Raw genomic sequence first — 20,851 nt, 5'->3', positions numbered from 1 at the left:
ACCAAGTGACATATAGGATCAGATAATGGTGTATACAGAATAGATATATTATCCTCCTGACTGAAAGGCAGAATATGAAAATCTGACTTTAAATAAATTACAAAGAAACTACATTATACATTTGCAGAGAATCCCCCATAAAACAAAAGCAAAAAAAATTTTTTAAATTTCTTTCAATAATTAGCTCTTCTAAAATTACTCATTTTACTGAAACGTCATATAGGCATCTCTGCTAAATTGTGTCAATAGGGAAAAGTAAACTTGATATAGTATGATTTGTATTACTTCTTTATTTAAATGGAATACCTTCTCAGAATTCCTTTATTTCAACTTAATATCCTTGATTTAAAGAGGGTTGCTTTGTTTGTTCTGAGTCCTTTTTTAAAAGTTCAAGGCTTTTAAAATAATGTGAAAGCTAATGAAAACTGAAGGCAGTTCATCTCCCTTACCCTCGGATTTCTGCATTAACCTGATTCCTCTAGTATCGTTCCAGTTCTCTTAGTTCCCCTTCCAGGTTCAAGTTTTTGTTCAAGCCTAGTCATGGGAGTAATGTCATCATCTTTAAATTTGGTCATGGAATGTGTTACACTGCCCAGCTCAGGGAAGTGCTTGCTACTCAGTTTGGGCTTGGATAGTAACGTTTATTTTCTTTGGCAGAGAAGCTGATCGTCGAGGGGCATCTAACCAAAGTGGTAGAAGAAACAAAGCTTTCAAAAGGTTCGTTTTCTGTGGGTTTCTGTGGCATTTTTCTGTGGGTTTTGACAACTCTTTTGGATAATGAAGGTTAGTATACATTTCCAAGGTCATAGTACTTTAACCATCAGTTTATGTCTTACAGCTCACAAAATGGCAATGCAGTGACAATATCAGATAATAATATAAAATAGTTGGAGTTCTGTTTTAAGAAGGATATGTTCATCAGAAAGTTTCTTTTTAAGTGGGTATATATGTGTGGGTTTTTTTTAAATGCTTGGAATAGGTTTTGTTAGGTATTAAAGATTTGTGGCAATCTCTCTGTCTCACTTCCAGCATTATTTTCAGCTTTGATCTCAAAATTTTAATCAAACGCAATGTAAATCTTTTTTGAAACAGGTGAAAAATGCTTGCAGTTCCATTTTGTTGGTTATCGTACCTTTAATAGTCCTTACGATATTTAATATTATCTTAATTGTTAGCATTTCAATTTGACTTAAACAAAAGTGATTATGTAGAACCTTATATTTTTTAATGAACAGTCCTGTAATTGCTTGAAGTAATTTATTCTGTTGATTCTTTTCTGTTACAATTGTCAGGCTTAGAGAAGAAAAGTGAGTTTTAAAGCATCGTATTGTCAAGTCACTTTTATATATAGGGAAATTGTGCAAATAAATTTAGTGGGATATGCTCATTATTCATTCTAGGACTTTCATCAGAAGAACATACCCGTATAAAATTTAAAACTAAATTGACAATCATTTTGGTTAGCTAAAACAATGAGTGATAAAAGTTTGCAATACTCCATTTCATTACATTTTGTTTTATGAAAGTAACTGGATCCATTTGGCTTTTAAAAATATTTAAAAGGATAGTGTTATTTCATATATCTGGTGGCTTCCATTTGGAATTTTGTGCATGGCAGATGCCATATTTGGGGAAAGAATGCATAAAATATGCGTCACTAATACTGTTCTGGCAAACAGGCATTGAATTTCAGAACAGTGAACTATTTTTAGTATGTATGGCAATTTATTTCATCTTATTAAAGTGAGATGAGAACAGATTTTAAAATAGCTTTTACTTCACCATCTAAATACCTATTCAGATTAGTTGGTTAAATAGCCAACACTTTGATGTAGAAGTAGAGCCTTGGAAAAAAATCAGTGCTTCTTATAATTAAAGAAAAGTATCTTGCTACCCAAGTGCTTCTATTTAATGCATTCTGAATTAGAATATATTTCCTTGAAATTATGTTATGTCATTATTGAAAAAGAAAATGTTATGATTTCCTTTTGAAATCTGGCTATAAAATATGTATTGAAAGTTTTAAAAAACATGCTTTTTGACCTAGCAATTTCATTTCTAAGTTTTTATCTTAAGGAACAAATTGGACAAATGTGCAAGGGCATTTGTTTGTGTTGTTTTAAAGGCAAAAAAAGGAAAACGTAAGTGTCCGATAATAAGGGCATTTATTAAATAAATTATGGCAAGTAAGTCCATGCAAGTGAATAGAATACATCCTTTAAGAATGATAATACAGGGACTTACCTGGTGGCGCAGTGGTTGGGAATCTGCCTGCCAATGCAGGGGACACAGGTTCGATCCCTGGTCCGGGAAGATCCCATGTGCTGCGGAGCAACTAAGCCCGTGCGCCACAACTACTGAGCCTGCGTGCTCTAGGCCCCACACGCCGAAACTACTGAGCTCGCGTGCTGCAACTACTAAAGCCCGCGCGCCTAGAGCCCGTGCTCCGCAACAAGAGAAGCCACCGTAATGAGAAGCCCGCGCACCGCAAGGAAGAGTAGCCCCCACTCACCACAACTACAGAAAACCTGCACGCAGCAATGAAGACCCAACGCAGCCCAATAAAAGAGAATAATACAGGGAATTCCCTGGTGGTCCAGTGGTAAGGATTTGGAGCTTTCACTGACCGGGCCCAGGTTCGATCCCTGGGCAGGGAACTAAGATCCTGCAAGCTGTGCAGCGTGGCCAAAAAAAAGAATGATAATACAGATGTTTTATATACCCAGAGATATTTCTATCAGCAGTCAACATTTTACTGGTACTTCCCACAGTTAGCATGCAGAGGTACACTAATCCTTGTGACAAACTAGTTGGCTGAAATAAATTACATTTTAAATGCTTTATATCTGGCTATAAAGTATTTTCTTTTGGGTTTGGCTGGATTGTTTTATTTTTTAAATGCTTTCATTGCTGATGTTTTTAATGGAATGATATTTAAAACTGATTTTAAATATCAGTTGTTGGAAATTGCCAATTACCAGCTGTTACAAGTCTTGGTAGTATTCCCTTCAGGTATTTCACCTAATGAAAAATGTAATCATAAGTTGCATATGCCTTCTATTTAAGTCCTAACTCAACGTGCAGTTTACAGTAGATTTCAAGGTGGAAGTAGAAAGAATACAGAGTAGGTCAAACAGTAGCTTTTAATTCCAGGTTCTACCAGTAACTAGCTATGTGCCCTCAGGCAACTTACTTTAGCTCTTTAAACCTCAGTTTCCTCATTTGTAAGATGGGATTGACAGTATATAACTTAGAGAATTTTGTGGGAATTTAATGAAATATTGCTTATAAAGCAGGAAGCACTGGTCCGTTGTCCAACAAATGTTAGTTCTCCTTTTTTTTTTTTCCCTTGATCCTTGACCTTGCTTTCTTTGCAAATAATGGTTCCAGTGGTTTAGGAAGTGGTCTGTGTTTGTCTTGCCCATCCGTCGTTATGTCTGCTTGAAGATATAGTGAAAATATTCACCTTATTGTAGACTTGCCAGTTTGGGAACAATTTTGGTATTGATGTTGGTAGCCATTCTTCCATTTACTTCTATATACTATTGGTATGCATTTTAATGATTAAATATTGCACAGAAAATCAGCTAGTAATGACTTTTAATAGCTGAAAAGTAGATGTTTTGAACAGTAGAGACTCTACCACGCATTTGTTGTGTCCTGTGTTTCATCTTGAATAGATTTCGTTTGCCTCCATATAATAACTCTAGTATCAGGACACAACAATGGTGAACCATGACTTGACTTGCTAAAAGCTTGCCTTCTTACTCAAAGTAAAATTGTGTCTCTAATGGTCCTCTTTTTGGCGCACGTACTATGTACTGTGCACTGTTCTATGCAATGGGATTATAGCAGTTAACAAAACAAAAATTCCTGCACTCATGGAGCTTATATTCTAATAAGATCTTAATGGAAGATAGTCCCACTTCTAAGGCAATTTTACCTTCCTGGCTACTTCTCCAAATAGGAAATAAAAGTTCCTTCTAAGCCAGAAGAATACTTTTGAAAATACGTTCCTCTTGGTTTACCTCTATATCTTGATCATAAAATTGCCAAGAATATTAAAATTAGGAAAGAGTCATTTTTGTCTTTTCCTTTTTGTTCCCACAGTGGTTTCTTTTCTTTCTATATATAGACAAGATGTGTTAGCCTGCCTTATTTGAGACTGTAACTTAGTGATCAAAACTAGTACATTCAGAAATGTCTGACTATAGTACACTGTGAATGCACCAGAGGTCACAGATTAGATTCCCATGGACCTCAGTAATCAGTGACTTCACTTCTATTCTAAACTCACTGTCTCTCCCCTGTTGGCCTTTGACTAGAAATGGCAGTGAGAAAGGAAGCAAAAGGCTTCTTGTAATCCATCATTCATTTCACAAGTGAAGCCATAAGTTCTAATGTATTCTTACATGGAATAGCCATAACAAGTTATATTTTAATATTGTATTAATTATTTTGACAGTATTGGTTTTAGATATGTTTCTGACTGCTTCTAAAATGAAAAATATCTCTTGATTTAGTTGATTATGAAAACAATATATGTTCACTATAATTTTTCAAACAATATATAACAATGTGAAGTTAGAAAATAAATGTTCATCCCTACCTTCAGAAATGACCATGGTATCTCTGTTGTAGATCCTTCTAGACTTGAATAAATATATACAACAAAAAATTCATAGCTAAGTGTATAGCTATTTTCAGTCTAAAGGGGGTCATCTTATACATGGCTTAACAGACTTTACTTTTACTTAATAGTAGTGAATATATCTTGGACATTTTCCATTCCATAATGAACAATGCTGCAATGAACGTCCTTATATATATATACTATATGTTGCCTATTATTTCCTTAGGAAAAGTACTAGAAGTGAATGTACACATTTAAATTTTTGATACAGATTACCACAGACAGTATAGTTAAGTGCGTAACATTATAAAAAGTAATTATATGTTTAGTGAATTTATAATCTCACTAAGGAAACAAGATATATGTATACACGAGAATGATATAAAATAGAACATGATTAATTATAAAACCCTATGTCCCAGAGAAGATAAATAAAAAGGAGCAACATGCTGGAGAAATGAAGACTTCCTTAGAGGTGATGGGGCTTAAGCTATATCTTAATATAGCTTGAATAGGCCAAGTAGTGAGAATGGTCCTTGAGTTTAAGGAAATAACAACTCAAGCAAAGAATTTCAGGCCTGTGGTTCAGGTACAGTAATACTTTCTTTAGATATAAAAGGCTGTTAATTTTCTTGTTTTAAATGTTACTTTTATAAAAGACAATGGTGATTTTTTTAAAAAGAGTCTTTATCATGAGTATAAATATTACTAAGGCAACCTAACTAGTGTTTTTATATAATAGAATCCTTTTCTTTCATCATCTTCATACGGTATCCACATTGTCCTGGGAATTTTGCTATATTTGTTGCAGGTCTCTGAATACTTTAGCAAAGCTTGCTTCATTTTTGTTTCCAGTTGGCCAGTGGACAGCCTTGAACAAAAACCCCAGCCCTCCTCTGCACAGCAATCATGATCCACATTATAATTTAATATGAGCTACGTGTAATAACCAGCATTCCATTTTGGACTAGAGTGGTGAAGAAGTAAGAGATCCAGTGACCTCAGTTAATTTTAAAAGTATTTTGCATACCAGTAGATTTAGAGCACGCATAGCCTGAAGCAGTTTTATTGATATAAGCTATTTAATTGTAAAGAGATTCTACTTTTATTTATTTATTTATTTATTTCTTCTTAGAGAACCAGGCAAGAGCAAAGGAATCTGATTTATCAGATACTCTGAGTCCAAGCAAGGAGAAAAGTAGTGACGACACTACAGGTCAGTTTTAACCTAATATTTATAAATCTGTAGATGTTATTGTTACCTACCAAGCAGTTTAGGTATGCAGGTTAGTGTGGGTGGAGATCTCAAAGTTTGTGTTTGAGGGAAAAAGCAATACTTCTATTTATCAAGTCACTCCCTTGAATCTTGGATAAATTTAAAAACTACTTTCAATGATCCAAATACAATAGCTGTATAAATTTCAGTTTTTTATTTTGATAATGATAGCTTGCTAATAGAGTTTACTGTTTATAATTATCTTTTTCCCCCCTCTGTAGACGCCCAAATGGATGAGCAAGACCTAAATGAACCCTTTGCTAAAGTGTCCCTATTAAAAGGTATTTTAACTTGTTTTTATTTTTTTTTTATTTTTTATTTTTTTTTCACACACACACACTGTATTTTATTTTTACAAGAGATAAATAGACTGACACCAAGCATTGTACATGGATGACCACAACAAAAGCAACAATGATTGCAATTACCAAACATGAAACACACTCATACTGTGTCATAATATTGACATTCAGTCCAGTAATCCTTCACCGTAACAGCTCCTTTACTTTGCAGTGAAAATTGATTTGTATATTCTTTGCCTCTGAGTCCTTGTGGGATTTTTTTTTTTTTAAATTCAGACAGAAAGTCACACAAATTATACTCATCCTCATCAGTTCACTCAGTCCCATGTAATTAATTTTTTTTTTCATCTTCATCTTTTGTTAGTACTTTTATGAGTTCATCAGTTTTTCATTAGTTCTGAAAATGCTTATTCATTCAGTTCAGCAGTACAGTCAGTTTTAAACCAGGGCATCAGATTCACCCTTTGCCACAAAATCATGTATTATATGATGTTTTAAGCTTTAGTTAAAACTAAGTTTTAACTTAAAAGATTAAGATAGGTTCTCTAAAGTAGCAGGAACTAAAATTTAAAATGTTGATGTTGGTGCCAGTGCTTTAAAGAAAAACATTTAAATTGTAAAATAGTTTGTATCAATCAAAGTTAAATGAAGGCAAGGCAATAAGTGGTAGAATGTGAAATGCAGCTGTGGTTTTTTTGTGTTTACCTTGATGTCTCTGATAGAAACTCATTACCACTTTTAATGTAAACTAAAAAAAGATTAAAAATATTAACTTTCTTTCTTTTTAAGTATTTGTTGTTTTTTTTTTTTAATTTACTTATGGCTGTGTTGGGTCTTCGTTTCTGTGCGACGGCTTTCTCTAGCTGTGGCATGCGGGGACCACTCTTCATCGCGGTGCGCGGGCCTCTCACTATCGCGGCCTCTCCTTGCGGAGCACAGGCTCCACACGCGCAGGCTCAGTAATTGTGGTTCACGGGCGCAGCCGCTCCGCGGCACATGGGATCCTCCCAGACCAGGGCTCGAACCCGTGTCCCCCGCATTGGCAGGCAGACTCGCAACCACTGCGCCACCAGGGAAGCCCAAAAATATTAACTTTCTTGAAAGAACTACCTGTTTGCTCTGTTATCATATGGTAGCAGTTGTAAATTTCCTCATTTTCTGGCCCTCCTCATTCTCCAGTAAATAACCCCAGGTTCTTAGGACTCTTCTAGAAATTTTGGGTGGGGCTAAGATGAGCAGTGCATATAATAAATTCTTTCACTTGTGTCACTTCTAAATAAGAAGTACATTTATTTGATATTTACTTGTTTAGAATGAAATGGGTAGGAATTAAATTAGCATTTATAAAAGTGTTTTTAAAATAAAGTGCTTGGGGATGGCTTATTGATAAATCTGTGATTGTCAGCATTTAGTCTCCTTTTTTTTTTTTGCAATCATGACAACAGCTGCCACACAAAAGATTCACTTTTAAGTGTTTTGATCCATTTCTCATTTAGAGAAAATTATTTTTTTTTTTTACATCTTTATTGGAGTATAATTGCTTTACAATGTTGTGTGTTAATTTCTGCTGTACAACAAAGTGAATCAGCTATATATGTATACATATACCCCCATATCCCCTCCCTCTCCCACCCAGCATTTAGTCTCTTTTATAATTGCCTTATTGTACACAAGAAAAGTTGACATATAAGTTCAGCTCACTAGGTTACGCATTTTAGTAGCAGTGGACCAATACCAGGCAACTCTCGGAAATTAGCAGCAAAAGCAGCCTGTGGAGGTTTCTTTGTATAGAAATGCCTTTGCTTCTGGCTGGGCTGTTAAGGGATCTCCCAGTACAGACCCTAAGTTTTGGATTATATAAGGAAGCCTTAGTTTCACCCTGCATGATCCTGCTGCTCTCCTAGTTGTATAATGATTGGCATTGGGGTTGGTTAACCAAGAGATTACCCAGATTCTCTCGAATTCCTTAGTCTGGGCATCATGGCCTTCTCTTTTCTCCCCCATGGATACTGAAGCTGACATGGCTCTCTGAGCCACCTTTGATTGAATTCCCGTACCAAGGGAAGCCCTGAGGATTACTGGCCCGGGCAACCAACTGCCAACCTGTTTTTAAGTATGATAATAGTTTCCAGTATTCTTACCGATCCGCACTCTTCTCAGGTGACCTTTGGTGTTTACGAGACATACCTTTTTTCTAGTGTGGTAATAGTAAATCTAAGTTAATGTGTGTACAGGCCAGAAATCTCATCTTGGAGCATTTCTGATTCTTCTCAGAAACGTAAGACCATTAATGCATAGAATGTTGTTGCTGATCCTGAAAAAGTTTGGGAACCTTGGGCCTTTGGGGGACACACAGAAACAAGAAGGGAGGTGAATGAGGAAGGGACACCCGTCGTAAAGAAGTAGCTGTTCTCATGATCTTTTTTTACTGTAGAAATCTCCCAGAAGGCTTTTCAGCAGCCAAATCCAGATTGATTTATAAGTAGTCATTTTTTTTTTTTTTTTAGAAAAAAACAACATCAACAGGAGTTTAATAACATGTATACCTCCGGTATACAAGGGAGATACCCAGGAAAACTGAGTAACTCCTGTAAATAGTGTTTATGACTGTGTTAATTATATTCAAATGTTATTAGTGCTTTTGTAATCTTATGTGTCCATCTGCTTTAGATTTTATTTTTATCCTCTTCCCTACCACAATGCCAGATATTTGGAAGAACTCAGATGTTTGTTGAATGAATTAATAATAGACTTCTTACATCAAAGTTATAAAACCACAAGAGCATTAGGAAAGTGACAGGCTCTAGCCAAGAGGCTAAGAGCCAAAGATCTCTGAGTTCTGTCCCAGCTCTGCCATTTATTTGTGGGGTTTTTTTAAATTTACTTATTTATTTGTTTGGTTGTGCTGGGTCTCAGTTGTGGCATGTGAACTCTTAGTTGCAGCATGTATGTGGAATCTAGTTCCTCGAGCAGGATTCGAACCCGGGCCCCCTGCATTGGGAGCGTGGAATCTTAACTACTGCACCACCAGGGAAGCCCCTGCCATTTATTTGTAATATATCCTTGGGCAAATTGCGTAACCCCTCTGTGCTTCAGTGTCTTTTGGTTTGTTGGTTTGGGGAAAACCAACTTCATAGGATTCTTGTGAGGATTAAATGAAACAGTACAAGTAGATCACTTACTATGTTGTTGGGAACATAACATGTTAAGCCCCATAATGAAGATACTGATAATAATAATAATGATGGTGATTAACAAAGGCAAACCTATCCGGGGACTTCCCTGGTGGTGCAATGGTTAAGAATCCACCTGCCAATGCAGGGGACACGGGTTCAATCCCTGGTCCGGGAAGATCCCACATGCTGTGGAGCAACTAAGCCCGTGCGCCACAACTACTGAGCCTGCCCTCTAGAGCCCGCGAGCCACAACTGCTGAGCCTGTGTGCCACAGCTGCTGAAGCCCACATGCCTAGAGCCCGTGCTCCGCAACAAGAGAAGCCACCGCAATGAGAAGCCTACCCATTGCAATGAAGAGTAGCCCCTGCTCACCGCAACTAGAGAAAGCCCGTGTGCAGCAACAAAGACCCAATGCAGCCAAAAAACTAAATTAAATAAATAAATTTATTTTTTTTAATAAAAGGCAAACCTATCAGTTAAAGGGTAACTTTTCATTAATTAAATAAGATTGTGGGATTTAAAAAAATATTTCCTACTTTATCTTTTAGGGAAAAGCAGTTGTTGGTTGTGGATCTTTTCCAGTTAATAATGTATTTATTTGTTTACTTTGCCAGATGTCAGGGCAAAATTTTTTTAATCCTTGAGTACAACGGGAAGGCTAAATTATATCTGTAAAAGTGCCCATGATATAGGCTAGAGAATCAGACTCAAGGAAGAGGGTATAAAAGGGGGAGTTGTAGGAGATAGAGACTGGAAAACACAAGGTGCGTGTGGAAGGAGGGTGGGTGTACGAATGCTACTGGTAATTGCTTGGAGTGCCATTGATGAAAATGGGTTAGTTTCCCTAACCTTGCTTTCAGTTAAGGTGACAAAAACAGAACCCAAAAACTTTCCTTACGTTCCTATATGATTGCCAACTTTTGTTTAATGAAGTGGTATTTTTATCAACACCTCTTGAAAGATTTTGCAGCTTGATTTTAAGAATAGAATTGTTAAGTCAGTCAGTAATTAGATGAAGAAAAATCACCCATTAGAAGCGGCAAATTTTAGAAGAGTCTCCAAGAAACAGTCATCATAGCCCTAAATGGTTGTTTCATCCATTGTTTTTCTTTGTAAGAGTTGTGTAAATTCTTTTTTTTTTAATAAATTTATTTATTTTTGGCTGCATTGGGTCTTCGTTGCTGCGTGCGGATTTTTCTCTAGTTGCCGTGAGTAGGGGCTACTCTTTGTTGCGGTGCGCAGGCCTCTCATTGCGGTGGCTTCTCTTGTTTTGGAACACGGGCTCTAGGCGCGCGGGCTTCAGTAGTTGCAGCTTGCGTGCTCAGTAGTTGTGGCTTGCGGGCTCTAGAGCACAGGCTCAGTAGTTGTGGCACTCGGGCTTAGTTGCTCCGTGGCATGTGGAATCTTCCTGGACCAAGGCTCGAACCCGTGTCCCCTGCATTAACAGGCAGAGATTGTTAACCACTGCGCCACCAGGGAAGTCCTAAATTCTTTAAAATAATGTATTTACTGACATTTATTAGAAACATTTGGGTTATGCTTGAGTATATGTGGTTATGTTTTGTTGTCTGTGTAATTAGGTTCAGTAGACCGACAGAATTTTTCTCTTAGATGAAGAGTATAAATTATTAGACCACAGTGTTAACCTTGAGAGTTGTAGAAAGTAGCCCCTTTATTTTATTCATTGAAACCCTATGCCTGGCTTCTTGAACCATTATTTTCAAATTTTATTATTTCCTTTTTAAAAAACAGCCAATCTTTTTTTAGAATTATAATGTGCTACCTGTCATGTTAGTCATCTAGGGTTGGGAAAAGAATCTAAAGTAGATTAAACATTCACCATGAGATATAAATGAAATGATGATAGCAGTAGTAATTTTTCCTGAAATATTAATTATTTTCAACCAATTTATGCCACTTTTGAGAGAAATAAAGCTGTGGCTTGATCCACAGGTTTTTATATGCTTGAAATCATTTCCCAAAAAAAAGACAAAAGGAAAACTGGAATTCAGTCCAATTAGTGTCTAATGCAACTTTGCTCTATTTAGGGAATTGTGCCAGAGACTCCAGTGGTTTCAAAGTCTAGTAAGACTCTCTTTGGGATTTGAGGAGTTTCTAGACAAATTGGCTATAGAAGAGGTATAGATGATAAACTGTTTCTTGGTGGTTGTTGCCATTAGGAGTCAAAGAAAGGAGAAAGAATGTCCAGATTTTATATTTGTTTCTTTTTGTTTATCTTAGAAGATGGGGAGGAAAGGCGATTCATGGAAGAAGTATCATTTGAGATGACCCTGAAAGTGTGTCATACTACATGTGATGTATTCAGTGACAAAAAACTGAACCTGAATCTGATCAAGATTCTAGATCCAACTGCCAACTTGCAGGACATATAAATAACTAGGGACATAGTCTAAATGATGTGGTGGAAAGACAATGTGATGTTTTTAGTTTGGCACATGTTGAACAGGAAGGTTTTCCATAGGTTCTGGTTTGCCTGAAACCATTTATACCCGTTGTCCCAGCATAATTATTAAAAGTTCTTCCTTTCACGTTCAGACGTTTTGTATTGTCACCCTCGGAACCAGAAATGCAGTTGGAAGTGTGATACAGAAACTAGGACTGGAAAGCCATTTTCATTTAATTCTGTGACATTTATTGGCCCAGGAGACACAGAGATAAGACACATGAGGAGGCTACAGTCTTATGGAGTAAGGAGACAGGTTGATAGTGTAATAAGTGTTTTAATAGGTGTGGTGAAAACTTTGGAGAGCAGAGCTAATTTCCTGGCTAGGGGCAGGGGTGGAGTGGAGCAGTAGTCAGAATGGGCTTCCCAAATGTGTTGGTTAAAGATAAGTCAGGGTACACCAAGAGGGAAAAGGGCGCCATGCCTTTCCTTAAAATAGTACTGACATTTACAAATAGGACTAATGTTTAATGTAGAATTAACATTTACCACTAGGAAAATGTGGTGCAACACAGGCTGTGTGGGGCAGATGTGGAGAAAGATAAGACTGGGTCAGAAAGAAGTCAGTAACAGTGTTTGGGAATTCTCTGCATAGGGATAGACTGTGATAGCAGAGGGAATTTATAGAGAAAGAGAAGAACAATGGGAAGGACAAAGGAGCCAACAAAAGATCCAGTTGTCAAGAGGGAACCCGGCTGGTCAGAAGGAATGGCAAAGGGGTGAGAATCAACAGTAAGAGGCTGCTGCCAAAGCTAAATTCATAGGCTACCACCTAGGACTATCTCACATGACTACACATATCCACAGCAAGAAAGTGGTCTTCCTCCACTGTGAAGGTTCTCATCAACCAAGCCTGCAACTAAACTACCAGACTTTCCAAAGGAATGGGTGATAGTAGTAGAAAGAGGATGGCACCCACCTGGACAGCTGCTTCTGCTAGGTCACTTCTATCAGTTGCTGAGGTAACAGATGTTATGGCTACATTAGCCTTCAACAGACATGCACGTGCAAAATAGAACTCAGGCAGAAATGTTTTGATTTGGCTCTTTACCACGTGGTTCAGAGTGTCTCACCCACATTTAAAGCAAAGGTCAGATTTTAACTTAAATCTCCAGTCACTCTTATGAAGAAATAGTGACAACAAATTTAATTTAGAGTATCATGTATTCTCTGTGCCACGGCTGGTTCTTTAGTGGGTTACTGTGTGGTGTAGACCTTTTTATAGAATTTAGCCTTAGTCTGAGAAAAGCTGGTTCCTGGCCCAGACTATACACCAAGCACTTCTAAAGACACGATTTGTGTTAAAAGGAAAACAGATTCTATTAATCTTTTCACCTCATCATAGTTCCTAAAAAACATTTATTTCCATTTGACTTGCACATCTAAATAAAATGGATTTTTATTTAGCTCAATAAGGCTTTCATTTATCTTCCTTTTTTAAAAAATAATTTTATTTATTTATTTATTTATTGACTGCGTTGGGTCTTCGTTGCTGTGTACGGGCTTTTCTCTCTAGTTGTGGCGAGCGGGGGCTACTCTTCATTGTGGTGCACGGGCTTCTCATTGTGGTGGCTTCTCTTGTTGCGGAGCATGGGCTCTAGGTGCGTGGGATTCAGTAGTTGTGGCTCTCGGGCTCAGTAGTTGTGGCTCACAGGCTGTAGAGCGCAGGCTCAGTAGTTGTGGCGCACGAGCTTAGTTGCTGCGCGGCATGTGGGATCTTCCCAGGCCAGGGCTTGAACCCGTGTCCCCTGCATTGGTGGGCGGATTCTTAACCACTTCGCCACCAGGGAAGCCCCGGCAGTGTAGGTTCTTGATCTCAGTAAGAAAATTGCTCTAGTGTCACAATGCAATATAGAATGCAGAAGGGGAAGATAGGTTAAGGATAAGAATATAGGGAGAAATGATTGCTCCAAGATTGTAGCGTTAGGATTGGTAATTTCAAGAGACCTTTTTTAATTAGGAAAAATTTCAAACACAAGAAAAATTGAAGAATGCCAAAAAAAAAAAAAAAAAAAAAGAATGCCAAAAACTTCCATATGTGTCCATCACCTGGATTCAGCAGTTGTTAGTATTTTGCCATATTTTCTTTATTTGTTTATGTATATATGTAGAAATTATCCTTTTGACTTTTTATTTTGATATAATTTCAGATTTACAGAAAAGTTGCAAGAATAGAACAAAGAACCTCATATACTCTTCATCCAGATTTTCCAACTGTTAACATTTCACCCTATTTGCTGTTAACATTTTACCAAATTTGATTTATCCATCTCCCTTTCCCTCTTCCTTCCTCCTCCCTCTCTCTCCCTGAACCACTGAGAGTAAATTGCAGGCGTGATAACCTTACTCCTAAATATTTTCATGTGTGTTTTCTGTTTCTCTTCCATAACTACCATATAATTCTCAAAATCAGGAAATTAACTACAAGCTGATATATTACTATTATCAAATACACAGACCTTATTCACGTGTTGTCAGTTGTCTCAATAATGTCCTCAGAAAATCCTGAGTCATGCGTTGCATTCATCTGTCATGTCTCTTTAGTCCCTTTAATCTGGAACAGTTCCTCAGTTTTTCTTTGTGTTCCATGACATTGACATTTTTGAAGAACCATGGTCATTTTCTAAAATGTCCCTCAGTTTGGTTGTATCTTATGTTTCCTCATGATTAGATTAAAGTTGTGCATCTTTGGCAGTAATGTAACAGAAATAATTTTGGGCATCATATCAGGAGGCACCTGATGTTGAATTGTTCTGTCGCTGATGATGTCAACTTTAAATAAATATCCTGTTACTCCTCAAACATTTTTTTTAATTATTAATTAATTAATTAATTTTATTTATTTTTATTTTTTGGCTGTGTTGGGTCTTTGTTTCTGTGCGAGGGCTTTCTCTAGTTGCAGCAAGCGGGGGCCACTCTTCATCGCGGTGCGCGGGCCTCTCACCGTCGCGGCCTCTCTTGTTGCGGAGCACAAGCTCCAGCTCCAGACGCGCAGGCTCGGTAGTTGTGGCTCACGGGCCTAGTTGCTCCGCGGCATGTGGGATCTTCCCAGACCAGGGCTCGAACCCGTGTCCCCTGCATCGGCAGGCAGATTCTCAACCACTGTGCCACCAGGGAAGCCCACTCCTCAAACATTTATCTTCTTAGCTTTAATGTCTCCTTATGATGATTGCCTGAATCATTTATTATAATCATAGTTGCCAAGTAGTGATTTCATAATTCTGTCATCCTTCTACATTTATTAGCAAGCTTTCTACAGTATGGAAAAGTTTTCTCTTCCCTTCCCTTTCTTCTTTCCTTCCTTCCTTTCTTTTTCTATATCAGTGTGAATTCATGGATTCATGTTTTATTCAGTCGATTATCATCTGTCACTATCATTATTTATTTTGGTACTCAAATTGTCTCATGTTTGGCCAGTGGGAGCCCCTTATGTCTTTTTGGACCCAATCATTCTTTGAGTCCTTTCTTACTTTCTGACACAAAAAAAGATGTTCTACATTCATCTTGTACTTAGCTTTAGTCCTGAAATCAGCCATTTCTCCACAGAGCCCTAGTTTTTTAAACTAGAGAATGGTATTGACAAACTAAGATCTGAGTATATGATGTGTTCATTACTTCTAGGCCCACTTGAGTGGACAGAGTTAAGAAATAGATGTATGTATATTCATATCCATACATACATGTATGGCTATATTTACTGCCTCACATGTCTATATTTATTTCTATATCTATTTATTTTTATACATTCAGATCTATTAGAGTCTATTTTATACATTCAGATCTTCTTCTAATTCATACCTTACACCACAGAATTAATTGTCTTTCGTATTTCCATATCTGTAATTGTCTTTCCCAATAGTGAGAAACCTGGATGCCATTATCTACAATTTATTTATTTTTTAAAACATTTTTAGAATATACAGAAAATAGTTTCAGAATTACTAACCAATGCTTCTGTGGGAAAGAAGCCTATGTGTAGATTTGTTTTCTCTTTGTTATAAAGTTATTAACATGGAACAGTAGTTCTCAAGGTGGGGCAATTTTATACCCCCAGGGACATTGGGCAATATATGGAAACATTTTTGGTTGTTACAACTGAGAGGCAGTGCTATTAGCATCTAGTGGGTTGAAACCAATGAACCTCCTAAACACCCCGCAATCCACAGGTCAGCCCCAAAACAAAGAATTATTTAGCCCAAATTGTCAAAAGTGCTTAGAAAAAAACCCTAACATACAAGTAGGAAAATATCTACTGAAGGATATTATGTAGATATTTTTTGCCAAACCACTTGAAAGTAAGATAAAGGCATCATGATATTTGCAAATGATATTTACATATACTTTGCAAATGATGCAACCAACAAGGGCTTAATTTCCAAAATATACAAACAGCTCATACAATTCAATAACAGAAAAACAAACAACCCAATCAAAAAATGGGCAGAAGACTTAAATAGACATTTCTCCAAAGAAGACATACACCTGAAAAGATGCTCATCATCACTAATTATTAGAGAAATGCAAATCAAAATATACCTCACACCCATCAGAATGGCCATCATTAAAAAGTCTACAAATAATAAATACTGGAGAGGGTGTGGAGAAAAGAGAACCCTCTTACACTGTTGGTGGGAATGTAAATCGGTGCAGCCACAATGAAAAACAGTATGGAGGTTCCTCAAAAAACTAAAAATAGATTTGCCATATGATCCAGCAGTCCCACTCCTGGGCATATACCCAGTTCGAAAAGAGACATGCACCCCGATGTTCATAGCAGCACTGTTTACAATAGCCAAGACAGGGAAGCAACCTAAATGTCCATCAACAGATGAATGGATAAAGAAGATGTGGTATCTATATACAATGGAATATTACTCAGCCATAAAAAAAGAATGAAATAATGCTTTTTGCAACAATATAGATGGACCTAGAGATTATCATACTAAGCAAAGTAAGTCAGAAAGAGAAAGACAAATACCATATGATATCACTTGTATGTGGGAATCTAAAATATGACACAAATGAACATATCTACGAAACAGAAACAGACTTACAGACATGGAGAACAGATTGTGGTTGCCATGGAGAAGGTGGGGTTGAGGAGGGAAGGACTGGTAGTTTGGGATTAGCAGATGCAAGCTACTATGTATAGGATGGATAAACAACAAGGTCCTGCCATATAGCACATGGAACTATAATCAATATCCTGTGATAAACCATAATGGAAAAGAATAAGAAAAAGAATAAATGTATGTATAACTGAGTCACTTTGCTGTACAGCAGAAATTAACACAACATTGTAAATCAACTTTTTTTAAAAAAAAGAAGATAAAGGCATCATGATACTTCCTGCTTTAATACTCCTAAGAATAAGGACGTTGTCCTACATAATGACAGGTCCAGAGATGGGCAGCTAGAACCTTTGCAGACCCCAATGCGTGATATTGAAAGAGAAGATTTGTAGTTGCTGTGACAATGCACCTGCCACTGGAAAATCTCTCTCAATCTCTCTCTCTCTTTGCCTCCACCCTTACCATGACTGTTTGAAGGAAGAGTTGATAGACTGGCTAAAATAGATGAACCTAGAGTCAGATTTTTTTTTAATTATTAATTAATTAATTTATTTATTTTTGGCTGTGTTGGGTCTTCGTTTCTATGTGAGGGCTTTCTCTAGTTGTGGCAAGCAGGGGCCACTCGTCATCGCGGTGCGCGGGACTCTCACTATCGCGGCCTCTCTTGTTGGTAGCACAGGCTCCAGACGCTCAGGCTCAGTAGTTGTGGCTCACGGGCCTAGTTGCTCCGCGGCATGTGGGATCTTCCCAGACCAGGGCTCGAACCCGTGTCCCCTGCCTTGGCAGGCAGACTCTCAACCACTGCGCCACCAGCGAAGCCCCTAGAGTCAGATTTTTGACAAGGAGAAGTAAGATATGAAGATGAAAACATGGGTTTGTAATATCTAAGACCTGCAGTGATTACACTGTGAAATTTTATTCTTAATTCTTTTTTGATAGATTGAAGTTGTTATGCCTGAGTTGTTTGTAAACCAAAGTAGTAGTCAAATAGAATGTACTAGAAGAATATGGCCTACCTGATGATACATTTATTTCAGTCAGTGTTCTGTAGTAGAAAGTTCTAATACAATGAAAGATGATGAGCAGAGTAACTAGAGAGAAAAGAATTAGGGAGGGAGCTTATTTGAGATGTAATGCTGGCTCTAATTTATTTTGATAAAATCACTTAGGTTACATCATTTAATAATTAAGCAGGGCTGGGCTTCCCTGGTGGCGCAGAGGTTAAGAATCCGCCTGCCAATGCAGGGGACACGGGTTCGAGCCCTGGTCCGGGAAGATCCCACATGCCACGGAGCAACTAAGCCCGTGCACCACAACTACTGAGCCTACACTCTAGAGCCCACAAGCCACAAGTACTGAGCCCGTGTACCACAACTACTGAAGCCCGCATGCCTAAAGCCCGTGCTCCGCAAGAACAGAAGCCACCGCAATGAGAAGCCTGCGCATGGCAACGAAGAGTAGCCCCCCCTTGCCAAAACCAGAGAAAAGCCTGCGTGCAGCAACGAAGACCCAACGCAGCCAAAACTAAAATAACTGAAATAAAATAAATAAATTTCTAAAAAAATAATAATAATTAAGCAGGGCTTCCCTGGTGGCGCAGTGGTTGAGAATCCGCCTGCCAGTGCAGGGGACATGGGTTTGAGCCCTGGTCCGGTAAGATCCCACATGCCACGGAGCAACTAAGCCCGTATACCACAACTACTGAGCCTGCGCTCTAGAGCCTGCGAGCCACAACTACTGAGCCTGCACTCTAGAGCCTGCGTGCCTAGGGCCCATGCTTCACAAGAGAAGCCACCGCAACGAGAAGCCTGCGCACCGCAACAAAGAGTAGCCCCCGCTCGCCACAACTAGAGAAAAGCCCACGCGCAGCAACAAAGACCCAACACAGCCAAAAATTAATTAATTAATTAATTTTAAATAATAATGATAATTAAGCAAATATTTGCTTGTTATGTATGTAGTGTTGAGGAAACAGTGATGATGAAGGGAGCACAGTGGAGCTTTCAGCTTAGTTTTTATTTTGTATTCCACAGCTGGGGAAATCATGCTAAAATATTTTTTCTTGAAGAAAAGTTTCTTTCTGTTTTTCCATTTCCAGTTAAGTTCCAAGTGAAAATTTTCTGACTTGTTATGAAGAAATTTCAAAATTGATAAAGAAGAATAGCATTATGATCATACTACTAAATTTCAAACCTTTCATAAGCTCTACATAAGCCTTATATAAGTGAAACATATAATTTAGTATATATTAGTATGTATGTTATAGTACCATTGCCATGAATTACTAAAATAATTTAATCATATTTGTGTTCTTTCTCCAAGGTAAAATGACTAAAATGCTTAATACAGTTTGCTTCTAAATTTTATTAAACTTAGTTGTGCTATGCTGTTAACTATGCATGTTCCAAACATGAGAAAGATTGCTAATCTTTGGTTGTAGAGATTATGGTATGATACTAACTCTTGCTTTTAAAATAAACATATTTTTGTCAGATGACTTGCAGGGTGCACAGTCAGAAACTGAGGCAAAACAAGAAATTCAGCATCTTCGGAAGGAATTGATTGAAGCCCAGGAACTAGCTAGAGCAAGTAAACAAAAATGCTTTGAACTTCAAGGTGAGATCAAGATTACTTTGATTCTTTAGGGGATGTGAAAGCAACAAGATATAACTGAATGGCCCCAAACTTCCAAGCCCAGAGGCATGGTTATCTTCTTCCAAATCTACAACTTTATTAGATATGTGATCTTGGGACATCACTTATGCTCTCTGAGCTTATGTTTCAGATCAGTAAAGTGAGGAGAGTTACAGTTGTACTACTTTCTTGTGAAGATTAAGAAAGGCCTGTACCAATGAAAGATCTTAAAAGTTAATTACACATTAAGTACAGCAAAAGGAAAAAACATAGAAATATAAATTTCTACGTTTTAGTTATACCTAATATTAGCTACTCAGTATAAGATAAGGGAAATTTATATTCCCTGCAGTTTTACAGTGGATTCTTCAGTAAGTGAGAGGAACCAGGCAAGGTTAAGGTATAGAATTTTCTAATGTCCCAACTGATTAAGAGTCATAGGCCAGTTGGAGTCTGTGCTATTCCCTAGAGCTTACATTTCTATAGCGTTCACAGCAGTTACCTAGTTGCAGTCAATTAGTACCTTACAAAGTCTTAGAATCCTCATGTTCTCTAAAAGGGCCTTCCTGACCAGGAGGAAGATTTGCATCCCACGGGGAACTGTGAACTTCCTGTCAGTAAGTACTTACTATGTACTTGGCAGTGAACATGAGGATTTTAAGTCTGTTTTTCACATTTAAGCTCAAAATCCTGATTAACAACTATCAAGAATGCTTCTCAAGTAAAGAACAGCACATGTTATCTTGGCAATACAAGGTATAGACAACTACTACTCAGTTGAATATATTTATTACTTACTACTGTTTTGTGCTCCTAAAAAAATCTTTAAACTACCTAACTGCTAACACTGATAACACTGCCTAACTTTTGATTCCTTCAGTGAGGTTTAGGAGAGAATTTCTCAGAACCTTCCAGCTGCTCAATTCTGAATATTTTCATTAAATCACAAAATTACATATACTGTGCTTTACTTTTAGCTCTTTTGGAAGAAGAAAGAAAAGCCTATCGAAATCAAGTTGAGGAATCCAGTAAACAAATACAGGTTCTTCAAGGTATGGAACACCCGAGGCTATTTGGGATTATTATTGGTTCTTTGTTTGTAGCAATTCAAAAGAAATGGAAAGTAAGAATGCAAAGGGTTCCCATTTTTCAAGGCTTTGGTTCTTCCCTAGAATCTGAGACTGTAACTGGGCTCTTTGTGGCCCCTTTTTTTTTTTAAGGGAAGATTCCCTAGTACTCCAGTAGTACCTCCCACTTGGAGTGGGAAGAGGAAGATTGAAGATATGGATTTGGT

At 37.5% G+C, this 20,851-nt stretch overlaps 1 protein-coding gene across 50 annotated transcripts in view; it reads left to right on the top strand.

The window, feature by feature from the left end:
* SLMAP (sarcolemma associated protein) overlaps nucleotides 1-20,851 on the top strand; it is a 150,914-nt gene that overhangs the window by 114,457 nt on the left and 15,606 nt on the right. For 27 of the 50 annotated variants that reach the window (XM_082344740.1, XM_082344741.1, XM_082344734.1 and 24 more), the window contains 5 exons: nucleotides 658-717; nucleotides 5,769-5,849; nucleotides 6,131-6,190; nucleotides 19,417-19,539; nucleotides 20,535-20,609. In XM_082344740.1, coding sequence (XP_082200866.1) covers nucleotides 658-717; nucleotides 5,769-5,849; nucleotides 6,131-6,190; nucleotides 19,417-19,539; nucleotides 20,535-20,609 — 399 coding nt within the window. Of the gene's footprint in view, nucleotides 1-657; nucleotides 784-5,768; nucleotides 5,850-6,130; nucleotides 6,191-19,416; nucleotides 19,540-20,534; nucleotides 20,610-20,851 lie in introns of all 50 variants that reach the window. The other 23 variants (XM_082344748.1, XM_082344745.1, XM_082344742.1 and 20 more) reach the window with 3 other exon arrangements.

The sequence above is a fragment of the Balaenoptera borealis genome (genome assembly GCF_965194805.1).
Source record: "Balaenoptera borealis genome assembly, chromosome: 12".
NCBI classification, from domain to species: domain Eukaryota; kingdom Metazoa; phylum Chordata; class Mammalia; order Artiodactyla; family Balaenopteridae; genus Balaenoptera; species Balaenoptera borealis.
The sequence above is the reverse complement of the archived record's forward strand: the minus strand, read 5'-3'. Positions and strand labels throughout refer to the sequence as shown.